Genomic DNA, 18,519 nt, shown 5'->3' with positions numbered 1-18,519 from the left:
GGCAGGGCCGCGTGCCGGCGGCCCCGCCCGCTGCCGCCTGACCCGGGAGGCGGGGCCTCGGCTGGGGCTGCGGGGTCTGGCTAGGTGAGCGCGGCGGCGGGGCCGGGGTCGAGCCCTCCCGGGTTGGAGGGGGGCTCAGCTGCGGAGCCCGGGGACGCGGGGAGGCCCGGCCCGGCCGGCTGCGGTGAGGGGGCTTGTCGGGCCTGGGGCGGGGCGGGCACAGGGCAGGTAGGAGGTCGCGGGGTGGGCGCCGCAGCGCGGCCGCGGTGCCGAAGCGAAGGCGGGGCGGGGGTTGCTGTGTGCGCGGCGGGGAGCCGGGACGCGGGCCTGGGCAGGGCCGGGCAGCGCCCGGGGGGCTCGTATCGCCTCAGGCCTGAGGCCGGCCTGCAGGTGTGCGGCGCCGGAGGCGGGAGGGAGCCCCCACCCCGGCGAGGGGTGCGGGGGGGCGCGGTGCCGCCTCAGCGCGGCGAGCCCCGGTGCGGGAGAGCCGGCGGGGCAGCGGGTGGTTAGGCTGGGTTGAAGTAACCGCGGTCACTTCTTGCGTGGCTCCTTATGGGACTGAGAGGTTACTTGTCAGTGTACTTCGGAAGACTGTTCCTCGTGTTTTGTGGTTTTTAAAAGATTCGCGTCGGGTTGGGCTGGAGTTGTTTGATTGTGGAAAAATCTATTGGCGGTGATCGGAAACTGGCAGGCGTGCAGCTGATGAAAAATATTAAGTAGCCATCTTACGTAACGCTGCATCTTCCATGACGTTGTCAGAGTCTCTGGCCACTCGGTGGTGGATAGTGACAATGTCTTTGGACATGAGCACTGTGAAAATTCAAGGCTGGGCAGCACGGCTACACGATGAAAGAAATTATCTGCCCAACTGGTTTTTCAGTTTCCTTTCCAGAGAAGTGCCAAGTAGGCCCTCAAAGCCTAAAAGCTCTGTGTTGAGTGCTTGTGGATGGAAATACACACCAAGGAGTCAGGAAGTATTCATCTGGGCAGAAAAGTGTTTGAAACAAGCAGCAGCACCTAGAGGAGGAGAAGTGGATATGCTGGCTGGGTGAATGTAGGTGGGGGGGTATTGGTGTAGGTTGAAATGTTGGAAGATGGGAGTTTACTGAAGTCCTCAGTAATTTTGAGAGTAAGAATGACCATGTTAGGTCAGATCACTGCCTTTCTGTTGTGTAGCTTTTGGTATTACCTAGCCTTAGGTGCTTAAATACTAGCAGCAGGCCACCAGTTAATGAAAAATTTAAGGGCTACTTTAAACAACCTAAATAAATTCACAGTTTTTTGCTTTTAGTTTATCAGCTAGTACCTGGCATGTATTAGTTTAAATCCTTTATAACATTTGTTTTAATTCAGTTTTGTTCTCTGAATTCTTGAAAGTCACTAATACTTTGTTAATTGCTCTTTCCCTACAGAAGTAAGGCTTAAACAATTCTGTCTGCATGGTAGTTCTCCTTTATCCTCTTCATCTTTGAAATCAGTGGCTGATAGTAAAATAGTTGATACGCAGGAACAGCTCTTTGATTAAGTGGTTTGCATTTTTTTGTTGTTTTTTGCTTTTCCTGCCTTACATTCCCCAGGTTTCAGAAATAGTGAGACGGAAGGAGTGTACTACCTCTGTCAGTAAGAATATTTAATCCTCTTAATAAGCTTTAGGCTTCATGTTTACCTTCTGGCAGTGAGATCCATCATTAAGCTGTACTTTTTTTTAATTAAAATATATATTATATTTTTAATGAAGTGGGGTTTGCTGCTTCGGAGGATGGGTGATCAGCCAGATAGTTGAGATGTTAGCTTACTATATAAAATTGAGCTCGAGTTTCCGTGTTGCACTGTAGCTAGCCTCTCTTGTTCAAGTCATTTAAAACACAGACTATATGTGTACTGATAAATGAAAAAGGGCCATGGAATGAGCTCAGGCACTGGATTGATCTGTGATTATCTACGGTGCCTGTTGGCTCTGTTTTGGGCCAGCTTCCTGTAGGAGAGGTTCCTCTCAGTCTTAGTGCCGAGTAGTACAGATCTGGGCCAGTCTGTGCAGGCCGTAGGATCAAAGGTTCACTTGTGGCACTCTCGTATTTAGTAATATACACCTTGCCATTCATTCCAGCTCTGAAACAGAGGAAATAAGACTCTGCATTGTACAGGAACTGATTACAGATAAATATCAAAGCATGCAGGACACTTAAATACTGTACTAAGATCATAATACTGAAAATAATAATGACTAAGGATCTTCCTTGCATACAATCAGATTGCTACTTAAATGTTCTGTTTCAGAGAATATTTCCTCTTGTGTTGTGAGGGAGCAATCCAGTTGGCTTCCTTACTTTATACAATCCGTTATTTTGTATTAATTTTAATAAATCAATAAGAATTAATTGAATTTGGCTCTTCAGACTGACTTTTAGTTACCTTGTGTTAAACTTAAGATATACCATTAATTCCTTCCTCCAAGTGCTTTGCCACACTAATGCATAGGTTCATGGTAACTATACTGTACATACACTGCGAACTTGGTATGTTGCAAATGATCAGAGGAGAGTTGCAAAACACCCACTCTTCTGAATTGCTGAGCCAGATTTTGTACCTCCACTGTGCACGGCTGTACTAGTGCTGTATGTACACTGATCGTGCTGACATCTCTGTTTTCTTACAGACCTTTTCTATGGTGAATAAAGACTGAGCTTTAGCAAGAACAGTAGTGTTGACAGTATGATGAGCATACAGTGAATAGTAAATTAGTTCACTATTAAATGGAAATGTAGCTATGACTTTAGGATTTTACTTGATGCCTCTTTTTGTAATGTACTGACAATCACTAGCAAAAAAATGATATAAAAGCTGTAAAGTATCTTTGCCTTAGCCTTCCCCAGCAGAAACAAATAAAAAACATGGAGCAAAATAGACTATGGTGCTGCAGTTGTGTTCACACAGATGAACTCTTTACTTAAAGCCTTAATGGACTTTACAGACTTTTTACAGAATTCATTTACAGAATGAATTCACAGGCTCTAAAAAAGTCAAAAATGGTAAATTTTGCTCATAAAGAAATAAACTGTGATATTAGATTAAACTTGCCTGTCTCTCACTCTTCTAAACATTTTCTCTGTTTTGGAAACCTACAGTAATTTTTAAGTCAGAGTTCTTTAATATTGAGTTGTTTTTTACCTTTATGCCCTTCTTAAAAGGAAGATTTGATTTTTCATTAGTAAAAACAAGTGTTGACGCAAGATGATGTGGTTTGGGAGTCCCTGGGTTTTTTTGCTAGCAAATTATTTGGCTATGCACATATTAAATGGTTAATGTCTAGCTCATAAAATATATGACATGGCTAAGTAAAATCTTTCATGTAAGGATCCAGCTGTATTTGACAGTAATTCTTTCCAATTAATTGCTTCCTATTGTGCTGGTCAGAAACATACTTAAAACTTCTAAACCTGATGTCCTTGTTAAATATACACTTACTCTTATGCCAGTGTTGTTCTCAGCTTAAATCAAAGATGCCGAGCACATTGGCAGCAGGTGATTGCAATCAACCAGAAAAATCTCCTCCAGCCCAAGATTTGTTTTCCGGCTACATGGTGGGGAATGGGCAGCAAGCCTGGTGGCTCTAGTTTCTGCTGATCCACTCCGTGTGGGCTGCCTTCTCGAGCCATCCCTGTCATATTCCTAGCTATGTGTCTGTCATTGGACTAAAATCACACATCTTGTCTTTTGCATGAAATTGGATTTTGTCACGTCATAAAAATACAGATACGTTCCAGATATGGCAGTTTGGTCCTGTGACTGCAGATGCATCAGTCACTTCAGTGCTATCTGCATTTTGATCATAAAGGATGCAGGAATAGAGCCCAATGTTTCATCTTTCCTTCAAAATCTTTTCATGACTTGCACTGCTTAAGTTTCTTTGGTTATGTTGGAGTAGAGGAAGGATATTTTCTGGACGATACACATTTTTTTAATTATTTTTTTTTACTTTATTGATAGACTAAAAGAAGAAGAGACATTAAATAAACTTAAATGTAGGTACAATTTCAGGGTTTTATTATGAGTTTGGATTTCAGTAGTTCTTTTCTTCTTTCCTGATTTACTTTCTTCCATTCATCCAGTATATTCATAGTGACTAATCCAATCTCTTAGCCCAGGGGTCCTCAAACTACGGCCCGCGGGCCAGATACACCCCCCAGGGTCCTCAGTCCAGCCCCCGGTATTTACAGACCTCCCCGCCACCACCCACCACCCCCACCCCCACCCCCCGCCGGGGGTTGGGGGGGGAAACCAAGCAGCCGCAGATGACTGCCTGCCACTTCATCTGCGTGCTGGCCCCCTGGTTAAAAAGTTTGAGGACCCCTGTGACTTAGCCTTTGGTTTATTGGCTTGGTAAGGGAAACTTGCCTCTTTAGGCAAAAGAAAAGTGATTGATTCACCAGAAAAAAACCAGTAACTTTCTGCACATCTCTTCCAGTTCAGGTACAGCTTTCTTGAATGTGGCTCAGTGTTGTGTGAGGTCTCACCAATGCTGTGTGCAGTGGCATTAATGCTTCTGCACATGGAATGGAAGTATTTTAATTTTTGCACTTGGATTTTACTTACCCTCATGTTTTCTGTAGCTTGCTATCATTGTGATTGACAGATGTCTCTAGATTTTTCTCTCTCCCATCAAGCTTACAGCAGAGAATCATTGTTTTTACTGAAAATACATACTCTTTCATTTTTATGTAGTATCCAGTTTTTGTTGTCAGTGATCATTATTCTCTTCTAGTATAACCTGATTTTTCTGAACTGACAGTGCCTCTCAACACAGTCAGCAAAAAATTTCACTGGAGTTTTTTTTTACATTGTGTGTTGCAAACATGATGTTAGTCCAAGAATGATTTGTATTTGCTGCATTTGGCCAAGACTGAAGACCTGCATTCAGTTAAAAGAGTGATTTTACAAACTTTAGAGTTCACATAAACCTATTGGATTATTTTCTGCTGTTCAGTTGGTGCAATAGACATAAAAGCTACAACATTTTATAGATACTGGTACTTCCAAGTTTTTGTCAACTGGGGTGCAAGAAAGCGAAAACACCAATTGTCTTTCTCACTATATAAACACTGTAAAGGAAGTAAGAAATTACCTGTTTTCATGTTGTAAAGCACAGCTTTAACTGTTCAGAGTATTTCTTCACATTCTGTGTGTTGATGTTAGTTGAAGTTTATCAAGATTTGTTTTAATCTTTTGAGTTCTTTACCTTAAATTACTTAAATGTACTGAGTTTGTAACTTCAGCCTTTATTTAAATAGATAAAATGTTAACTGCATTTTTTAATATCTTAAAAGATTTTTTGAAAATATTATCAAAAGTTAGATGTTTCTAAATTATTTTTTTTACTCTATTTGCTACTGATCTTAATACTACTTTTAGATGAAAAGTTTAATATCAGGTGTGTTCATATTCTTTTGATGTTTAACTTCTAAAAAATGCATGTGTGTGATGTAACTAGATGCGATGGTTATCAATTCCTTGCTGCCTTGGAGTCACATATTCTAAATCTGGAGGTTATTAGGAGATAACCATAATGTAGCAGGCACTGCACCAAGCAACTAGATAGCTTTCTGCTAATACATGCAGTGTGGTCATCATTAGAAACTGGTTAGAAGGTATTCTAAGGTAAATATTGTTTGGTTTCATCTATGAACATGCTTAATGGGCTTTATTCCAATTTGCAGTAATGGAAGAACTGCAGGATCCAGTTATGCAAGAAGATGCAAATATTAAAGCTATTAATGAAGAGTACAGGAAAGCCTTTATTTTTATCAATAGAGGACTGAATACCGATGAACGGGGTCAGAAAGAAGAGGCAAGAAGTTATTACAAGCAAGGGCTTGACCACTTGCTCCGAGGTATTAGCATTCCATCGCAAGGTCCTGCATGTGTAGGGTCCCAGTGGGAGTCTGCTAGGCAAATGCAACAGAAGATGAGGGAGACCCTCCGAAATGTTCACGCTCGACTCGGCATTCTAGAACAAAACATGCCACCTGTACAAGCAAGTCCTGCTGCGATGGATGCCCCTGCTGGGGTGCCCAAGTTGTACCCATCCATTCCTTCCAAAGAAAAACCAGAACGACCTCCTGCCCCTAATTCTTCGTTTGTACCAAATCAACCACCTGTAGCAGATAGGGGTGTTGCAACTGCGAGCCAGGGGCAAATTCCAGCTATGAGTCCATCATCTGCAAAACCTCTTTGTCTGCCAAATGAAGCACCTCCTGCCTATACTCCTCAAGCTACCAACGGCCATTTTACCGTGTCTTATGGCACGGACTCAGGGGAGTTTTCTTCTGTAGGTGAGGACTACTACAGTAAGTGTACTCAGCCACCTCCCCTTGAAAACCTGGGAGTGGATGCAGATGAGCTGATCTTGATTCCCCAAGGAGTGCAAATCTTCTTTGTAACTCCTGATGGGCAGGTTAGTGCTCCTTCATATCCTGGATATCTACGCATTGTGAAGTTCCTGGATACAGATAGTGAGATGGCACAGAATCGTCCACCTGCATTTCTTCAGGTAACAGGAAAATAATTTTCTCCTTTAATTGAATTTCAAGAGCTGTCATAAAAATTTAAAAGGCAGTTTTCTTAAGTTCTTGCTCTTCTGAGCCTAAATATCTGTGTGGTAATATGAAGGATGTTACAGCTGTTGGAAAAATGTTTTTGTGCAAATACATACTTTTATGACTTTTTTTTTTTTGCGAAAATCAGCTGTCTTCCAAAGGTTGTCAGGTGCTGACTGTGCTGGTGAATTCCATTTTCTAAAGGAGTTGACTTAACATGTCTTTTCATTAAGTGAACTTCCCTTTCCTCCCATAGAGAAGATGTGTTAATTCAGCTGTTGTAACGTGTTGGTGTAAAATGGGGTTGTGCGCTACCTGCTTTGGTCAGAGCTAGTGATAAGGTACTACAGTTAGGGCAGCTGATAATGTGGAATTTGAGGGCCTGTGTTAACCCAGACTCTGAACTACAAATAAAAAAGATGCATTATTTGAATTTTTTTGGTCCATGCTTGCTTCATGTGGGCATGTTCTGTAATGTACATTGTGTTTCTGGTCTGGTTTCTGGATCTCCTTTTTGCTGCTAAGATTGGCTGTTGGAAATCTCATCCACAAAGGGGAAACCTGGAGGAGCAAACAAAAACTGCTTCTTGGTTTTGGGTCTGCTAGTTCACCTCCACCTGTGTTAGCAGCCTTCAACAGTCAGCCAACAACAGACATAGAGTCTCATTATCCAATCATATAAACCCAGCCTGAGATCTACAGGCGCTGTGAATTCTGACTTGTTTGGCAGTGCTTGTCATCTGCTTTTACACCTGGGCCTCAAGACGAGACCTAGTTAAGAGACTACCAGTCTGAATTACAGTCCTGTGAAAATTAGTATTTTCTCCATATTGGACTGTCAGAACTAACCAAGAACAGTCATGTGGGGTTTTTGTTTGTTTTTTCCACCCGCCCCCAAGATGGCATAAGGCTTTTTTATTTTTTTTACAAAACGTTATACAAAATCAAGTTTGTGATGCTTATCAGTATGTTTTACCTGCCTTTCTTTTTAAAAGGATCCTTTAATTCCTTTTTGTGCTTGTCTTCTCTAGGTTTGTGACTGGTTATATCCTCTAATGTGTAACCAGTCTCCTGTTCTGTGCTGCAATACTGGAGTGTACATGTTTCCTGACACGATGTCCCAGATACCAGGGTCCTACGTGGGAGTAGTGCTGTCTTCAGAACTTCCAGCAGCTGACAGAGAGCTGTTTGAGGATCTCTTAAAACAGATGTCTGACCTTCGAATCCAGGTGAATTTCTGGGCTGCCTGGTTTAAGCTGATAAGGAAAGGTGTAAATGGTCAATGTATTTTTTGTGTGAAACTGCGAAGTTCTTTGTCTTGCTTGGTAAGCTCACCAGTGAGAAATCGATAAAGTATCCAAGATTAAACAACCTAGTAGTGAAGCTGTAGGCCTGTGAGATGGGAGAAGAGAAATTTTAAAGTACAGATTTGTCAGCGCAGAGAGGAATTGGAGACCATTTTTTATATTTTCTCTATTTTTCCAAAAGGTAATGTAGGACTCAAAGTTTTGTGTTTAGGAGAAAGCACGTTTTCTGCTGTGTGTACACACACATGCACACGCTCTCTGTGTAGTTTTGATGATACCATTCTTGGAATATTGTGCCCAAACGTGTTAACAGTTCAAAAATGTTAAGCCACTTGAGAGCAAACCTGTGAAAATAGCGTGTATCTCAAAAATCTGCATTCACATGTGATCTCAAAATAGACATATCTGGTTCCTTATTGCACTAAGATGTTGGCAGATTGAGAAAACAGAAAAAAAAACCCAACAGTGTAACAAGGTGCAGTAAGATACAGTGACTGGAGACAAGGTGAAAAATGTTACTGTAAGAGCACTGGAGCACCATCTCAGGAAGAATGGTAATCAATAACTACGTAAAAGCTCATAGCAAGATTGTATCTTTTTGTGAAAGACAAAATCATGTTGAACCATGAAGATGTGAATGCAGTGCTGATGGAAGACCAGTTTGCAGCATGCTGTGTGAGTGGGGTTCTGTTACTGTGTAAATCCTGTTGAGTTCAGAAAGGAACTTCACTGGCACAGGAGGCCACTAATTTTTATTTTAAAGGGAAAGGTACTACAGAACCTTTATGTGATATTTCAATGCAGGACTTACTGGATAAGATCCTGTCATTTTTCATGTGTAGTAGTTCAAACTTGCTATCTCATTAGTTCCTTATTGTCCTCAAATTCCATGTTTTTGTTAATGTTCCCTGATACAATGTCACAGGTGCCAGGATCCCATGAGAGAGTAGGGTTATCTTCAGAGCTCCCAGCAACTGATAGAGCGCATTTTGAAGATAAATTTAAACAGATGTCTGGCCACAAAGTCCAGGTAAATTCCAGGACAGTGATTCCAAAATTTTATGTTAAAAAAATAATAAAAAATTGTCACAGAAACAGACACTGGTACTGCTGAGATTCCAGACTCAATTGACAGTGGCAATGTATGGTGTGCTGTGTAGTGTGTGTGTGGGGGGTTGGCTGGAGTTTTTTTGGTTGTTCAAGAGCTAATTCGCTACTGCAGGCTGCCACATTTTGCAAATGAGCAGATTGCTGGAGTTTTAAAAAACGTGATATAGCACAAATATTTCAAAGCCTAATCTGATGGCCATTTAACGTGTCTGTTTTACACAGTACTCATGAGGATCTAATTAACAACTGTATTTAATTTAATTATAGTATTGAGTCACCTGTCCTATTAGGCAATCAATTTCTGTTCTTTAGTATAGTCCTTAGAAGTCTTGTTGACTGTTTTTCTACGTAGTGACCCAAACTGTGGTGTAATTAAATTATATCTGGAACATAGTTTGGGGGTTTTTAACTGTTTTTGGTTGGTTGTTTTTTAGCTGTAGCTGTGTATTAAGGTTATTTGTCCTGCCCAGCCCCTGAAGTGTTTTGGTCACATGCTAAAGGTCTTTCTTGAACAGGAGATTTCACACTGCTGTCGAGCAGTAATTGATGATACAGTATATGTCAGGGATACATTGTTAATCTTCTGGGTAGCAACCTTGTAAATCTTAATCTACTCTTTTCTGTTAATGTTGGTTTTTCTTTCTTTTATTGCAACAGTCATCTTTGTGACATACCCTGCTTTTATTTCCAGTAAATATTTCAGGGGAATCTAAGAATTCCATGTAATATCGAACATTATTCTGTATTCTGTTCTGTTCCTAGGTTTCATCTATGAATGCTGTCAGTTAGACTTTTCTAGACTAAACAAAAAGATTTTTTCTTTCTGTCCATCGTTAACTAGCAGTGTTTTCAATCACGGAAGTGTTGGAGGTTTCTTTTACTTTTACATTGGAGAAGACCTAAACATAGAATCTCTAAGAAAAACCTAAATCTATTCCAATTTTTTTGCTTTCTATAGTTAAAGTTCTATTATACATTGTCTGTGAACTGTGTAAAGTTTTGCTGTACTATTTAGAAAAACTAACCATACTGTGGTGGTGGTTGCTGTGTTTGAATGATTAACATATACTCCAGAAACTCTAGTGTTTGACATGAAATCACACAGAACCTATCTGCCCAGCTTTAGATTCGGAGCTTGATGTGGTCCTTGGCTGTGCCATTCTGCAACAGCATCAATGGCACGTAGAATGAATAATCTCCTTTATTTTTTAATTTGAGAGGAAAGGGTAAGGAGCAAAACAACCAGAACAGCTGCATTCTTTTAGTGCAGCTGGATTCTCTGACCAAAGACTGCAGTTCTCGTACTGAATAACAACAGAGGTGAATTCCCTCTGAGAAGATAAAAATAACAGGTTGACGAGTCTCTTAGCTGTATTGCTAGTTAGTTTGTATTGCAAGTTTTCCTTAGTTACTTGACCATATGGCCGTATTGGCAAGCACGTCTCTATTGTAACTGGATTAAGAAAGCGTACAGGAAGTGCTGAGCTGTCTGATAAGCTTTTTTGAATGCACAGCATTTCTGTGCAAATTGAGTTGCTTGTACCCTTACAGCTTGCTTGAGTTTCTGTACACTTACCCAAGGAATACACAATATTAACATGATTTGATATCAGATCTGTATGATCTAAAGCATTTAAACCAGAAATCCTGATGATACATTGGGAAGTAGCTTCTCAGATGTTTACTTTTTCTTCATAGCCTTCAGAAGCCTCTGGTGATGCAGTTAACTTGCCTCAGACTGTACGTATCCAACCACAACCTGAAGGAGCAGAAAATCAGAAAGAGTTGCCAGAATGGAGTGAGAAAGTTGCCCATGGAATCTTATCAGGTACTGCTGTAATAAGAGGATTGTGTTGAATGTAAAGCTCTGTGAGTAACATTTAAACAGTATTTTCACCTAAACACGTGTGCTAGTAGAAGCTGAGTGGTCAGAAGTAGTTGTTCACCAGTTCGTTGTGATCATCTAAAGGATACTTTGACAACCTTTATAAAAACAGTGCAGAATTTAAACACATTGGCAACAGTTTTGTTCATGAGGCTCCTCAGTTGACTATATGTCAGGATATCTCTGCCTGTGACTCAAACCACTGTGATATATAACTGCTCGTACAGGAGTAAAATTGTTCTATTAAAGCAGGTATCTGTTGTGATTTCTGCAGATAAACATTTTTTTCCCTCTGCGAACTTTTGGAATATACAATCAGTTTGTGGTCATTAGTAATAAATATAAATCTGCTAGGAGGGCTAGAGGGTTGGGTTGTATGTTTTCAGAACGTTATTAGTGTTGAGGTGTGCAGTTCTGTCCTTCTGACCCAACTGGGGCATGGATATTTATTAAAAAACTGAATGTCTGTATTAAGCTGACATTGATGAGAGATGGCTATATTGAACATTAGTAAATTGAAAAACTGTGGGTGGTGTAGGAGCCGAAATCGCTTCAGGAATTCATGCTGGCCCATGCAGGGAAGAATATAATTGCAGACTGTGTTATCAGGAATGTTTGTAAAGTCAGTGTTTCAGAGGAGGGAAAACTGTAGGAGTCATAGTCTGTAATATTGTACACTGTAAGAAAAACAATTTTTGCCTTGAAGGTGCGTCTTGGGTAAGCTGGGGCCTAGTAAAAGGAGCAGAATATACTGGTAAAGCTATCCACAAAGGAGCTTCTAAACTGCGAGAACACATTCAACCAGAAGAAAAACCTCTGGAAGTCAATCCAACTGTAGCAAAGGGACTTCACGTAGCAAAACAGGCTACTGGAGGAGCTGTGAAAGTCAGCCAGTTCTTAGGTAAAAATTTCCATCTCATAGTATATTCTATTTTTTGCCTTAAATATTTCATAAAGTGGGGGTTGGTTTCTCTAGCCAGTGACCTAGATGGGAGGGACTGAGCTGATGAAATCCAGAGATCAGTAGTTTGTGCCTAGTTACCTCCTGTGAGAGACATACTTTAGGACTAATACTTATTCTATGGCCTTGAGGCATTTTTTTCTTAAAAGAATAGTCTGTACAGTCTTAAGTTTGGCATGCTTTTCTAAGTTATAGACAGCTATTTGAAGATGGTACCTCTCTTCTTAAATTGATAACAGTGTATTTTAAAAGCTGTATAGTCACTGGTTACTACCATATTGTACCATTAGAGAATGTGTGTGTGGGGGCATTGTTTTAAATACACACACCTGAAACAAGTCTATTAGACTATGTATAAACTTCCAGATAGAAACGGCTGGTTGTTCAGAGGTGCTTGGTAACCCTAGCAGCTCTCAGTAACTTCATTGTGTTACTTACTTGCATTAATGTTTATGTCCAGTGTCTAGTTACTCATCCAAGTTTAAAAAACAAATTGTGCTGGATGTTGCAAAAGTACTTTGAAGAGCTGGAAAGACTGTAAGAAAGACTTCTCCTGAAGACAAGTGAGGAAAGAAACAGCTTGTTACCTATCTGCAGGTTGGGGGTAACAAAGCAATGGAAACGGTTTGAGTGCAGGGCATGTACATATTTCTTTTAAAGTTCTTTTTAGCTGTAAGGCCAGCCTTACCCATTTCTTAGGAATTGGAGTTGTGCAGAATCTGAAAAATAAGGTTGCTTCTGTATCAGTTGGGTACTTAAGCCTGGATTAAAGTCTGTCTTTCAAGTAAGAGCATTTAAATAGAAGCAACGCTTAAGACTTCAGTGAAGCTTAGTTCTAATTAGAAGTAAGGACTTTTGAAGAAAGATGACCTTTGTTCTTACTAAATAATCTGCATACTATTCTTTTACGGTAGTTGAGGGAGTGTGTTCTATAGCAAGCTGTGTCGGAAAGGAGCTGGCTCCACACGTGAAGAAGCATGGCAGCAAATTAGTTCCAGAATCCCTTAAGAAAGATAAAGATGGTAAATCCACTTTTGATGGTGCTCTGGTGGTGGCAGCAAGTGGAGTTCAAGGTAATAAAAATTCCATATACTTTTGTAATTGTACTTTTTTCAACGCTATGAACTCACATAAGCTCCTCATTTTTACAGGGTTTTCAACAGTGTGGCAAGGTTTAGAAAGCGCAGCAAAGTGCATTGCTAAAAGTGTTTCAACTGAGACTGTAAAAACTGTCAAATACAAGTAAGTTATGTTTTTATTGGTTCATCTTCTACAGCATGTTGTCATTGTGTTTGAATACTGGCAAAAAAAAGTATATGAAAGTGCAGGGAAACTAACTGAAATACTTGCTTTACTCTATGCAGCACATGATAAGCTGCTAAGTGCACAGTAATGAGCATCTCCTGTAAGTAAAAAGATTAAATGAGTAAGTGGTCGTGGTAAGTATTTTTTTAGCTCTCTTCTAGAAATATTACCGCTTCAGGCTATGTTACAAGTAACGTTCAGATTTATATCTTTGCTCTACACTACAATGTCATTATTAAAAATGTTACTGTTTTAAACTTCTCAGCTCTGGTCCTGAATTTATGTAGTATGTATTTACTTAGCTAAATTTAAGAAAAATGGAAGAATTCCATCTATCAGCAGGTTTGGTTAAAGTGAGGATGTACAAAAAAGAGAACTGTGTAAGGAAATCTAAGACATAAATAGCAATAATACAATAGACTTGACTTGCAAAATACAGACATTCTTAGAAAAAGATAATAGGGAAAGAGGTTAGTAACATTTGGGATTAAGATGATGGAAAGACCAAAACTGAGTGCATGTACTGGAAGATGCTGTGGAGAATAAGGGAATATATCAAAATAACTGCAAGACATGAAATATACCCCTTAAAAAAAAAAAAAGGCAATATGTGTATTACAATAAAAAGTGAAGAGTAAGCAAAAACATGTAGGTTGTAGAACTGGTAATAAGTGTCACAAAAGAGATGTTCAGGATTGCTGAAAGTGCGTACAGGCTACTACCAGAAGGTAACAAGGTAAACAGCATACAAAATTAAGTGGATTGGCATTCAGGGTTGTGTTGTGCTGAATTTGAAAGAGGCTTGATAGTGAAGTTCTAGTCAGTGGTGCTTTGTTGCTAATGTTTGTACTTAATAGGAATATCAGGAGGTTTCACATGAATTCACATTAATGTTTTTGTTTTAGATATAAAAATAGGACATATGGAGATCAGCAGTCAACAGGCACTAAGAGTGAAAACCAATAAGTAATTAAATGTTGCAGTTAATTATGATATATTTTAAAATATTTGATATGTGATCTTTTAAAAATCTATATAAATATATTAAAATACTACATAATATATATCTTTTGGATGCTGGCTTTTGTTTCGGTGACAAAGATTTCTGCCATTCAAAATACTTCAGCGAATGTGCTAAATTCCACTTTAATGGAAACAAAGCTGAAGGAGCATCAGCACAGTGTCTCTAAATTAATAAAAAACTTAGCTGCAATACCTCTTTGGATGGAGTTATAAAGAGATGCTCATCATATGTGCTTGTTGATCAGAACTGGGGGCAAACGTAGCTTCAGATACTTCTGCCAAAGTACCATGCTACTACCTTCGTGGGTTTTTTACAGTGGTTTAAATAATTGCAGCATCTACATCTGCCCAGCTTTCTTCCTTAAAAAAGCAAAAGTGATAAATGATGCAATTGAGACAAGCAAATTGAAAAATCACTTATCAAATACTAAGAAATTGTTATCTGACTGTACTGGATAAGCTACAGTCTTACTTTTATACATCATAAGTAAAACAGGTAACCTCCTTTAAACTGGCTTATGATGTTCCTGAGGTGCAAATAACTAATCAAACTGACAAATACTGCACATTTGCTGTGAGATTAATTCTGTGCTCTGCAAATTTGATGCTGGTGATTCAAGGCTGTTGCTCTATCAGAGAATTAAAAATAAAACAAAAGAAGCACTAATTCTTTTTATTTGGTTTCATTGTTGGTTCCAGCCATCATGCCATGGCTGCTGTACTGATAATGCAATAGATTTCAAGGTTCTTCAATATTCTGTGCTTTTCTCTGGCCTTACTTTGAGGTCCTCAAAGAATTTCTGGTCTCAGGAAGCACAAGGAAAAAGTTACTCCACCAACTGTTGGGATTCTGATGCTGCCAGAAATACTTCCCTTTGGCCTGGTTTGTCTGATTACAGTGCTCTCTCGGGAAATGTTTGGTTGCCCAGAACAGTTGGAGTTCCTGCTCTCACTATACTCTTGTCCTCCTGTATGCTGTCCGTACTGGTGTATATGTGCACCTTTCTTCACAGTTGAGTAATTAATATGAGACTGCTGACACTACCCCCTAAAGCATAAAGAAGCCGGGCCCACAGCCCAGTGAAGAGACCTGAGGCTTTATCTTGTAGCAGTTTTCATCATAGCCTTAAGACAGCTTTTTTGAGTCTTTTGGGATATTTTATGACTTCTCCTTTTTCCCTGCTCCTTCCCCTTTGCCACTGCATTGATTCCAGATTACTTCAGATAAGCTTTCACTGCACAATGGAACGCTTTTGTAGGGACCTTGCTACCTCCAGTGTATGAGTGTAGCTGTGTCAGCAGGTCTTTGTACCCAGGAGACCTGCTAGGCTGTCTGAGTTAATTTACTTGAGCACAGTGGTGCAGTACCTCAATAAGTCTGCTCTGGAGATTTTGAACTAACATGCCAGTGGGTTGCTGTTACATGAGACACAGTATCATCTTATGCCATGTAGGCATGGGCAAAGGTGATAGAGGACAAGTACTAACCAAGCACTATTCTGGCAGTGGTGGTACCAATAGAGCTAAAATATGCCCGAGGTGATTCCTGCCCCTTTATCTGTAACAGGTGAGAAGGCAGGACAGTTTGCCCTCCCTCCTCAGTGCTGCCACCCATGGTACAGACTGAGAAGGTTAAGCAGCTTCAAGGGTCTAGTTGTGAGGACTTAGATGGGGGGATATAGAGGGTATTAGGAAGTTTGCCTAAGAACTTAAGTGAAAAAGTACTTGGGGGGTTATTGCACACACCACCACCCCTTTATAGTTCTATAGATAAGCCTTCTCATCAAAACTAGAGGAAGGAGGGAGAAAGGCTGGAAGGTTTTTTGCAGAGGAAAAAGGGCAGAAGCATATTGATAACTCTAAAGAGTAATTCATCTGATAGAGGAGCAGCCCTTGCTCAAATGGCTTGGTAGTTTCTAATTTTATTCTTTAGACATTCAGGCTGTGTGCTTATTATTTTGGTAATGCTTAATTTTTTGCTTTAAAATACTAAGTATACAAATCTACAAAACCACTATCTTTCTTAAGGTATGGAGATGATGCTGGCCATGCTACAGACAACGCTATGAATTCTGCAATCAATGTTGGTGTGACAGCATTTAACATTGACAGTATTGGTATCAAAGCTGTTGTAAAGAAAACCGCAAAGGAAACGGGCCATGCTGTGTTAGATGAATATAAAGTATTGGATAATGAGAAGAAGGATAAAAAATGAAAGCAATGAAGTATTTCTCAAAGCCTTACATTAGAGATGAAACTTCCTATTTAGAAGTAACCACATTGCTAATCTGCAGTTTAACACAAATCACGCTGTACTTTTCAAGCAACTGTTAATATGACATGAAAATGTTAAAGTAGGGAGGGTGTTCATAGATGGAAAAATGAAAGTTGTGTTAAGTCCTTGTTCTGTACTGAACAAGGGTCTTAACTTGGTCAGGGCTTTAGACAACTGCAAGGATGTAAGTTTGCAGTTAATAAACTTGCCTCTGTAAGCACTTTTTCAAAATATAATATGGAATAATACATTAATATAGAAATATTATTGTGAATATTTTTGTAATACTTTATATTTGTAAAGAAGGTGGTGATACAGAACAGATAGGATTACTGATTCTGGAACAAGTAGGATTACTAGTTTTAGTTTTTAACTACCCTTAAGAGTTAGTTTTACTAAAACAGCTTGTCTTATTTAATATGCACTACTAAAATAAGCTTTGTGTTTCGTTGTTTTGTAGAGAATTTCCCTGTTCAGCTACCAAACAGCTAATCTTTCCAAAGCTCATGTTAGAAGAAATGAAAGATGAACCTCAGGTAACTAGGTAGTTGGTCCCTTTAAAACTTTTTTTTTCCATCCAGCATATAAGCAAACCAAAGATAGCAAGCATTTCTTTTAAAAGAGGGTATTTACAACTGTAGAAAAATGTATTCTCCAGTTGACTCCATAAGGAATATACAAAGATTCTTTGAAATTTTTATTTTTATGTAGAGAAGATAAGTATGGTTTTGCATAAAGTATTTTTCTGTAAATAAATAAATAAATAAAGTAATTCCATAGGGGACACTAGGAACTTCTATGCATTTGTACTTTTCAGCCAATCCAGAAAGATTCAGAGTATGTATCATGGCCTCCTAATGGAAGACAATATGTATTTGCTTCAACAAATAGTTCTAACAGTCAGCATCTTTATTAAATTCATAGTTGCACAAGGTGCATCTTTAAAGGGTATGAAGTCAAGCCCTTTTAATGAAGAGGTGTGTGTGGAATAGGATAGACCCTACCGTGTAGGTTTTTCATTCTGTTCCCAGTACAGTGTGAAGTAACTCCATACGTAGAACCCTTGAGATGGTTTTACACTGCTACTTATTTAACAGTTCATTATTGAGTTTTAAAGCTGCTACTACACATTTTAATATTGGTTGGACCTGCAGCAAACAGAACACCACCAATTTACAACTTCCCTCCATTTCATGTAAATGGAGAAGATAACTATAAATGATTGTTAGCAAATGATATTTGCATCAGATTGAAAAAAATACAGTAATGACTAACGTCTATTAGAATGGTAATAGGTGCACACTTTGTGGTAGCTACTGTAAGCCTGTACTTAGGGTGAGAAATGTGAAACAAAGGATCTAACCACTTGCGGTGTAACTTTGATTTATGGAAATAAAGATGAAATTAAAATCGGTTAATCTGTGCTTGGCCTTTTTATGATATGAAGCTACTGTACGGATCAAGGAGTGGAAAGACTAGGCCTTCTGAAAAAAAGAAAAGTATTAGGGTATTTACAATATTTACGATAGAAATAAGCTCATCAATTAGAGCTTAAAACTTTTCAAACTAAAAAGGTCCATTGAAAGTCCACTACAACACTTTCTTTTTCTACAGTCTGTCATTTGCCAAGTATAATCAGTTTAAGGTGACTAAAGACTTCATGCTCGCAAAAGCATTTTTGTTATGAACTTCATTTACAGCAGGGATGTATCTTCCTTCTGCCTCCTGTTTTGCTTTCGTATGTAGCTCATGTCCTTTAGTTTTGTATATAAACCATCAGAACAACAAGTTGTATTAAAACAACAGTTAAGATCGAAGTGTTAACAGTCTTCAAGAGACTTAAATTGTAGCACACTGAGGAAAAATATTTGAATGCCATTCGTATAAGACAAGCATTGTCCTGTTGAACCTGTTGTTGCTGACTTCACATGTACTCTTTCAAATTTGTCTTGAAGTAGATTAAAGCTATTCTTTTTTTTAATAATTACTACCCCATTTTACATTTTCTAATGTGATACATCCATGATACTCCCTTTTACGTTGTTCCAAACTTTAGTTAG

The 18,519-nt window shown here is 39.2% G+C and overlaps 1 protein-coding gene across 6 annotated transcripts; it reads left to right on the top strand.

Annotated features, from left to right (window-relative positions):
• The first annotated feature begins 16 nt into the window (after positions 1 to 16).
• On the top strand, positions 17 to 17,877 carry SPART (spartin). Of its 6 annotated transcripts, XM_040584029.1 has the most exons (10): positions 881 to 1,054; positions 5,715 to 6,547; positions 7,625 to 7,822; positions 8,826 to 8,930; positions 10,709 to 10,838; positions 11,602 to 11,796; positions 12,771 to 12,929; positions 13,008 to 13,098; positions 14,067 to 14,127; positions 16,213 to 16,324. In XM_040584029.1, the coding sequence occupies exons 2-9, from the start codon at positions 5,717 to 5,719 to the stop codon at positions 14,125 to 14,127; spliced, it is 1,770 nt and encodes a 589-aa protein (XP_040439963.1). In that variant the 5' UTR covers positions 881 to 1,054; positions 5,715 to 5,716; the 3' UTR covers positions 16,213 to 16,324. The 6 variants fall into 6 exon arrangements, with proteins under 6 accessions (XP_040439959.1, XP_040439960.1, XP_040439961.1 ...); XM_040584025.1 differs by lacking the exons at positions 881 to 1,054; positions 14,067 to 14,127 and adding an exon at positions 17 to 84 and having other exon boundaries at positions 16,213 to 17,877; XM_040584026.1 differs by lacking the exons at positions 881 to 1,054; positions 14,067 to 14,127 and adding an exon at positions 77 to 184 and having other exon boundaries at positions 16,213 to 17,877.
• Positions 17,878 to 18,519: the final 642 nt, after the last annotated feature.

The sequence above is a fragment of the Falco naumanni genome, chromosome 2, assembly GCF_017639655.2.
Source record: "Falco naumanni isolate bFalNau1 chromosome 2, bFalNau1.pat, whole genome shotgun sequence".
In the NCBI taxonomy this organism is placed as follows: Eukaryota; Metazoa; Chordata; class Aves; order Falconiformes; family Falconidae; genus Falco; species Falco naumanni.
This window is presented reverse-complemented; position numbering and strand designations above follow the sequence as displayed.

Excerpts from the sequence above, each read along its gene's own strand:
- SPART (XM_040584025.1), top strand. The coding sequence starts at position 5,717 with ATGGAAGAACTGCAGGATCCAGTTATGCAAGAAGATGCAAATATTAAA. Across the intron at positions 8,931-10,708 it reads TGTCTGGCCACAAAGTCCAG|CCTTCAGAAGCCTCTGGTGA; the intron begins GTAAATTCCAGG and ends TTTTCTTCATAG. Across the intron at positions 13,099-16,212 it reads GTAAAAACTGTCAAATACAA|GTATGGAGATGATGCTGGCC; the intron begins GTAAGTTATGTT and ends ATCTTTCTTAAG.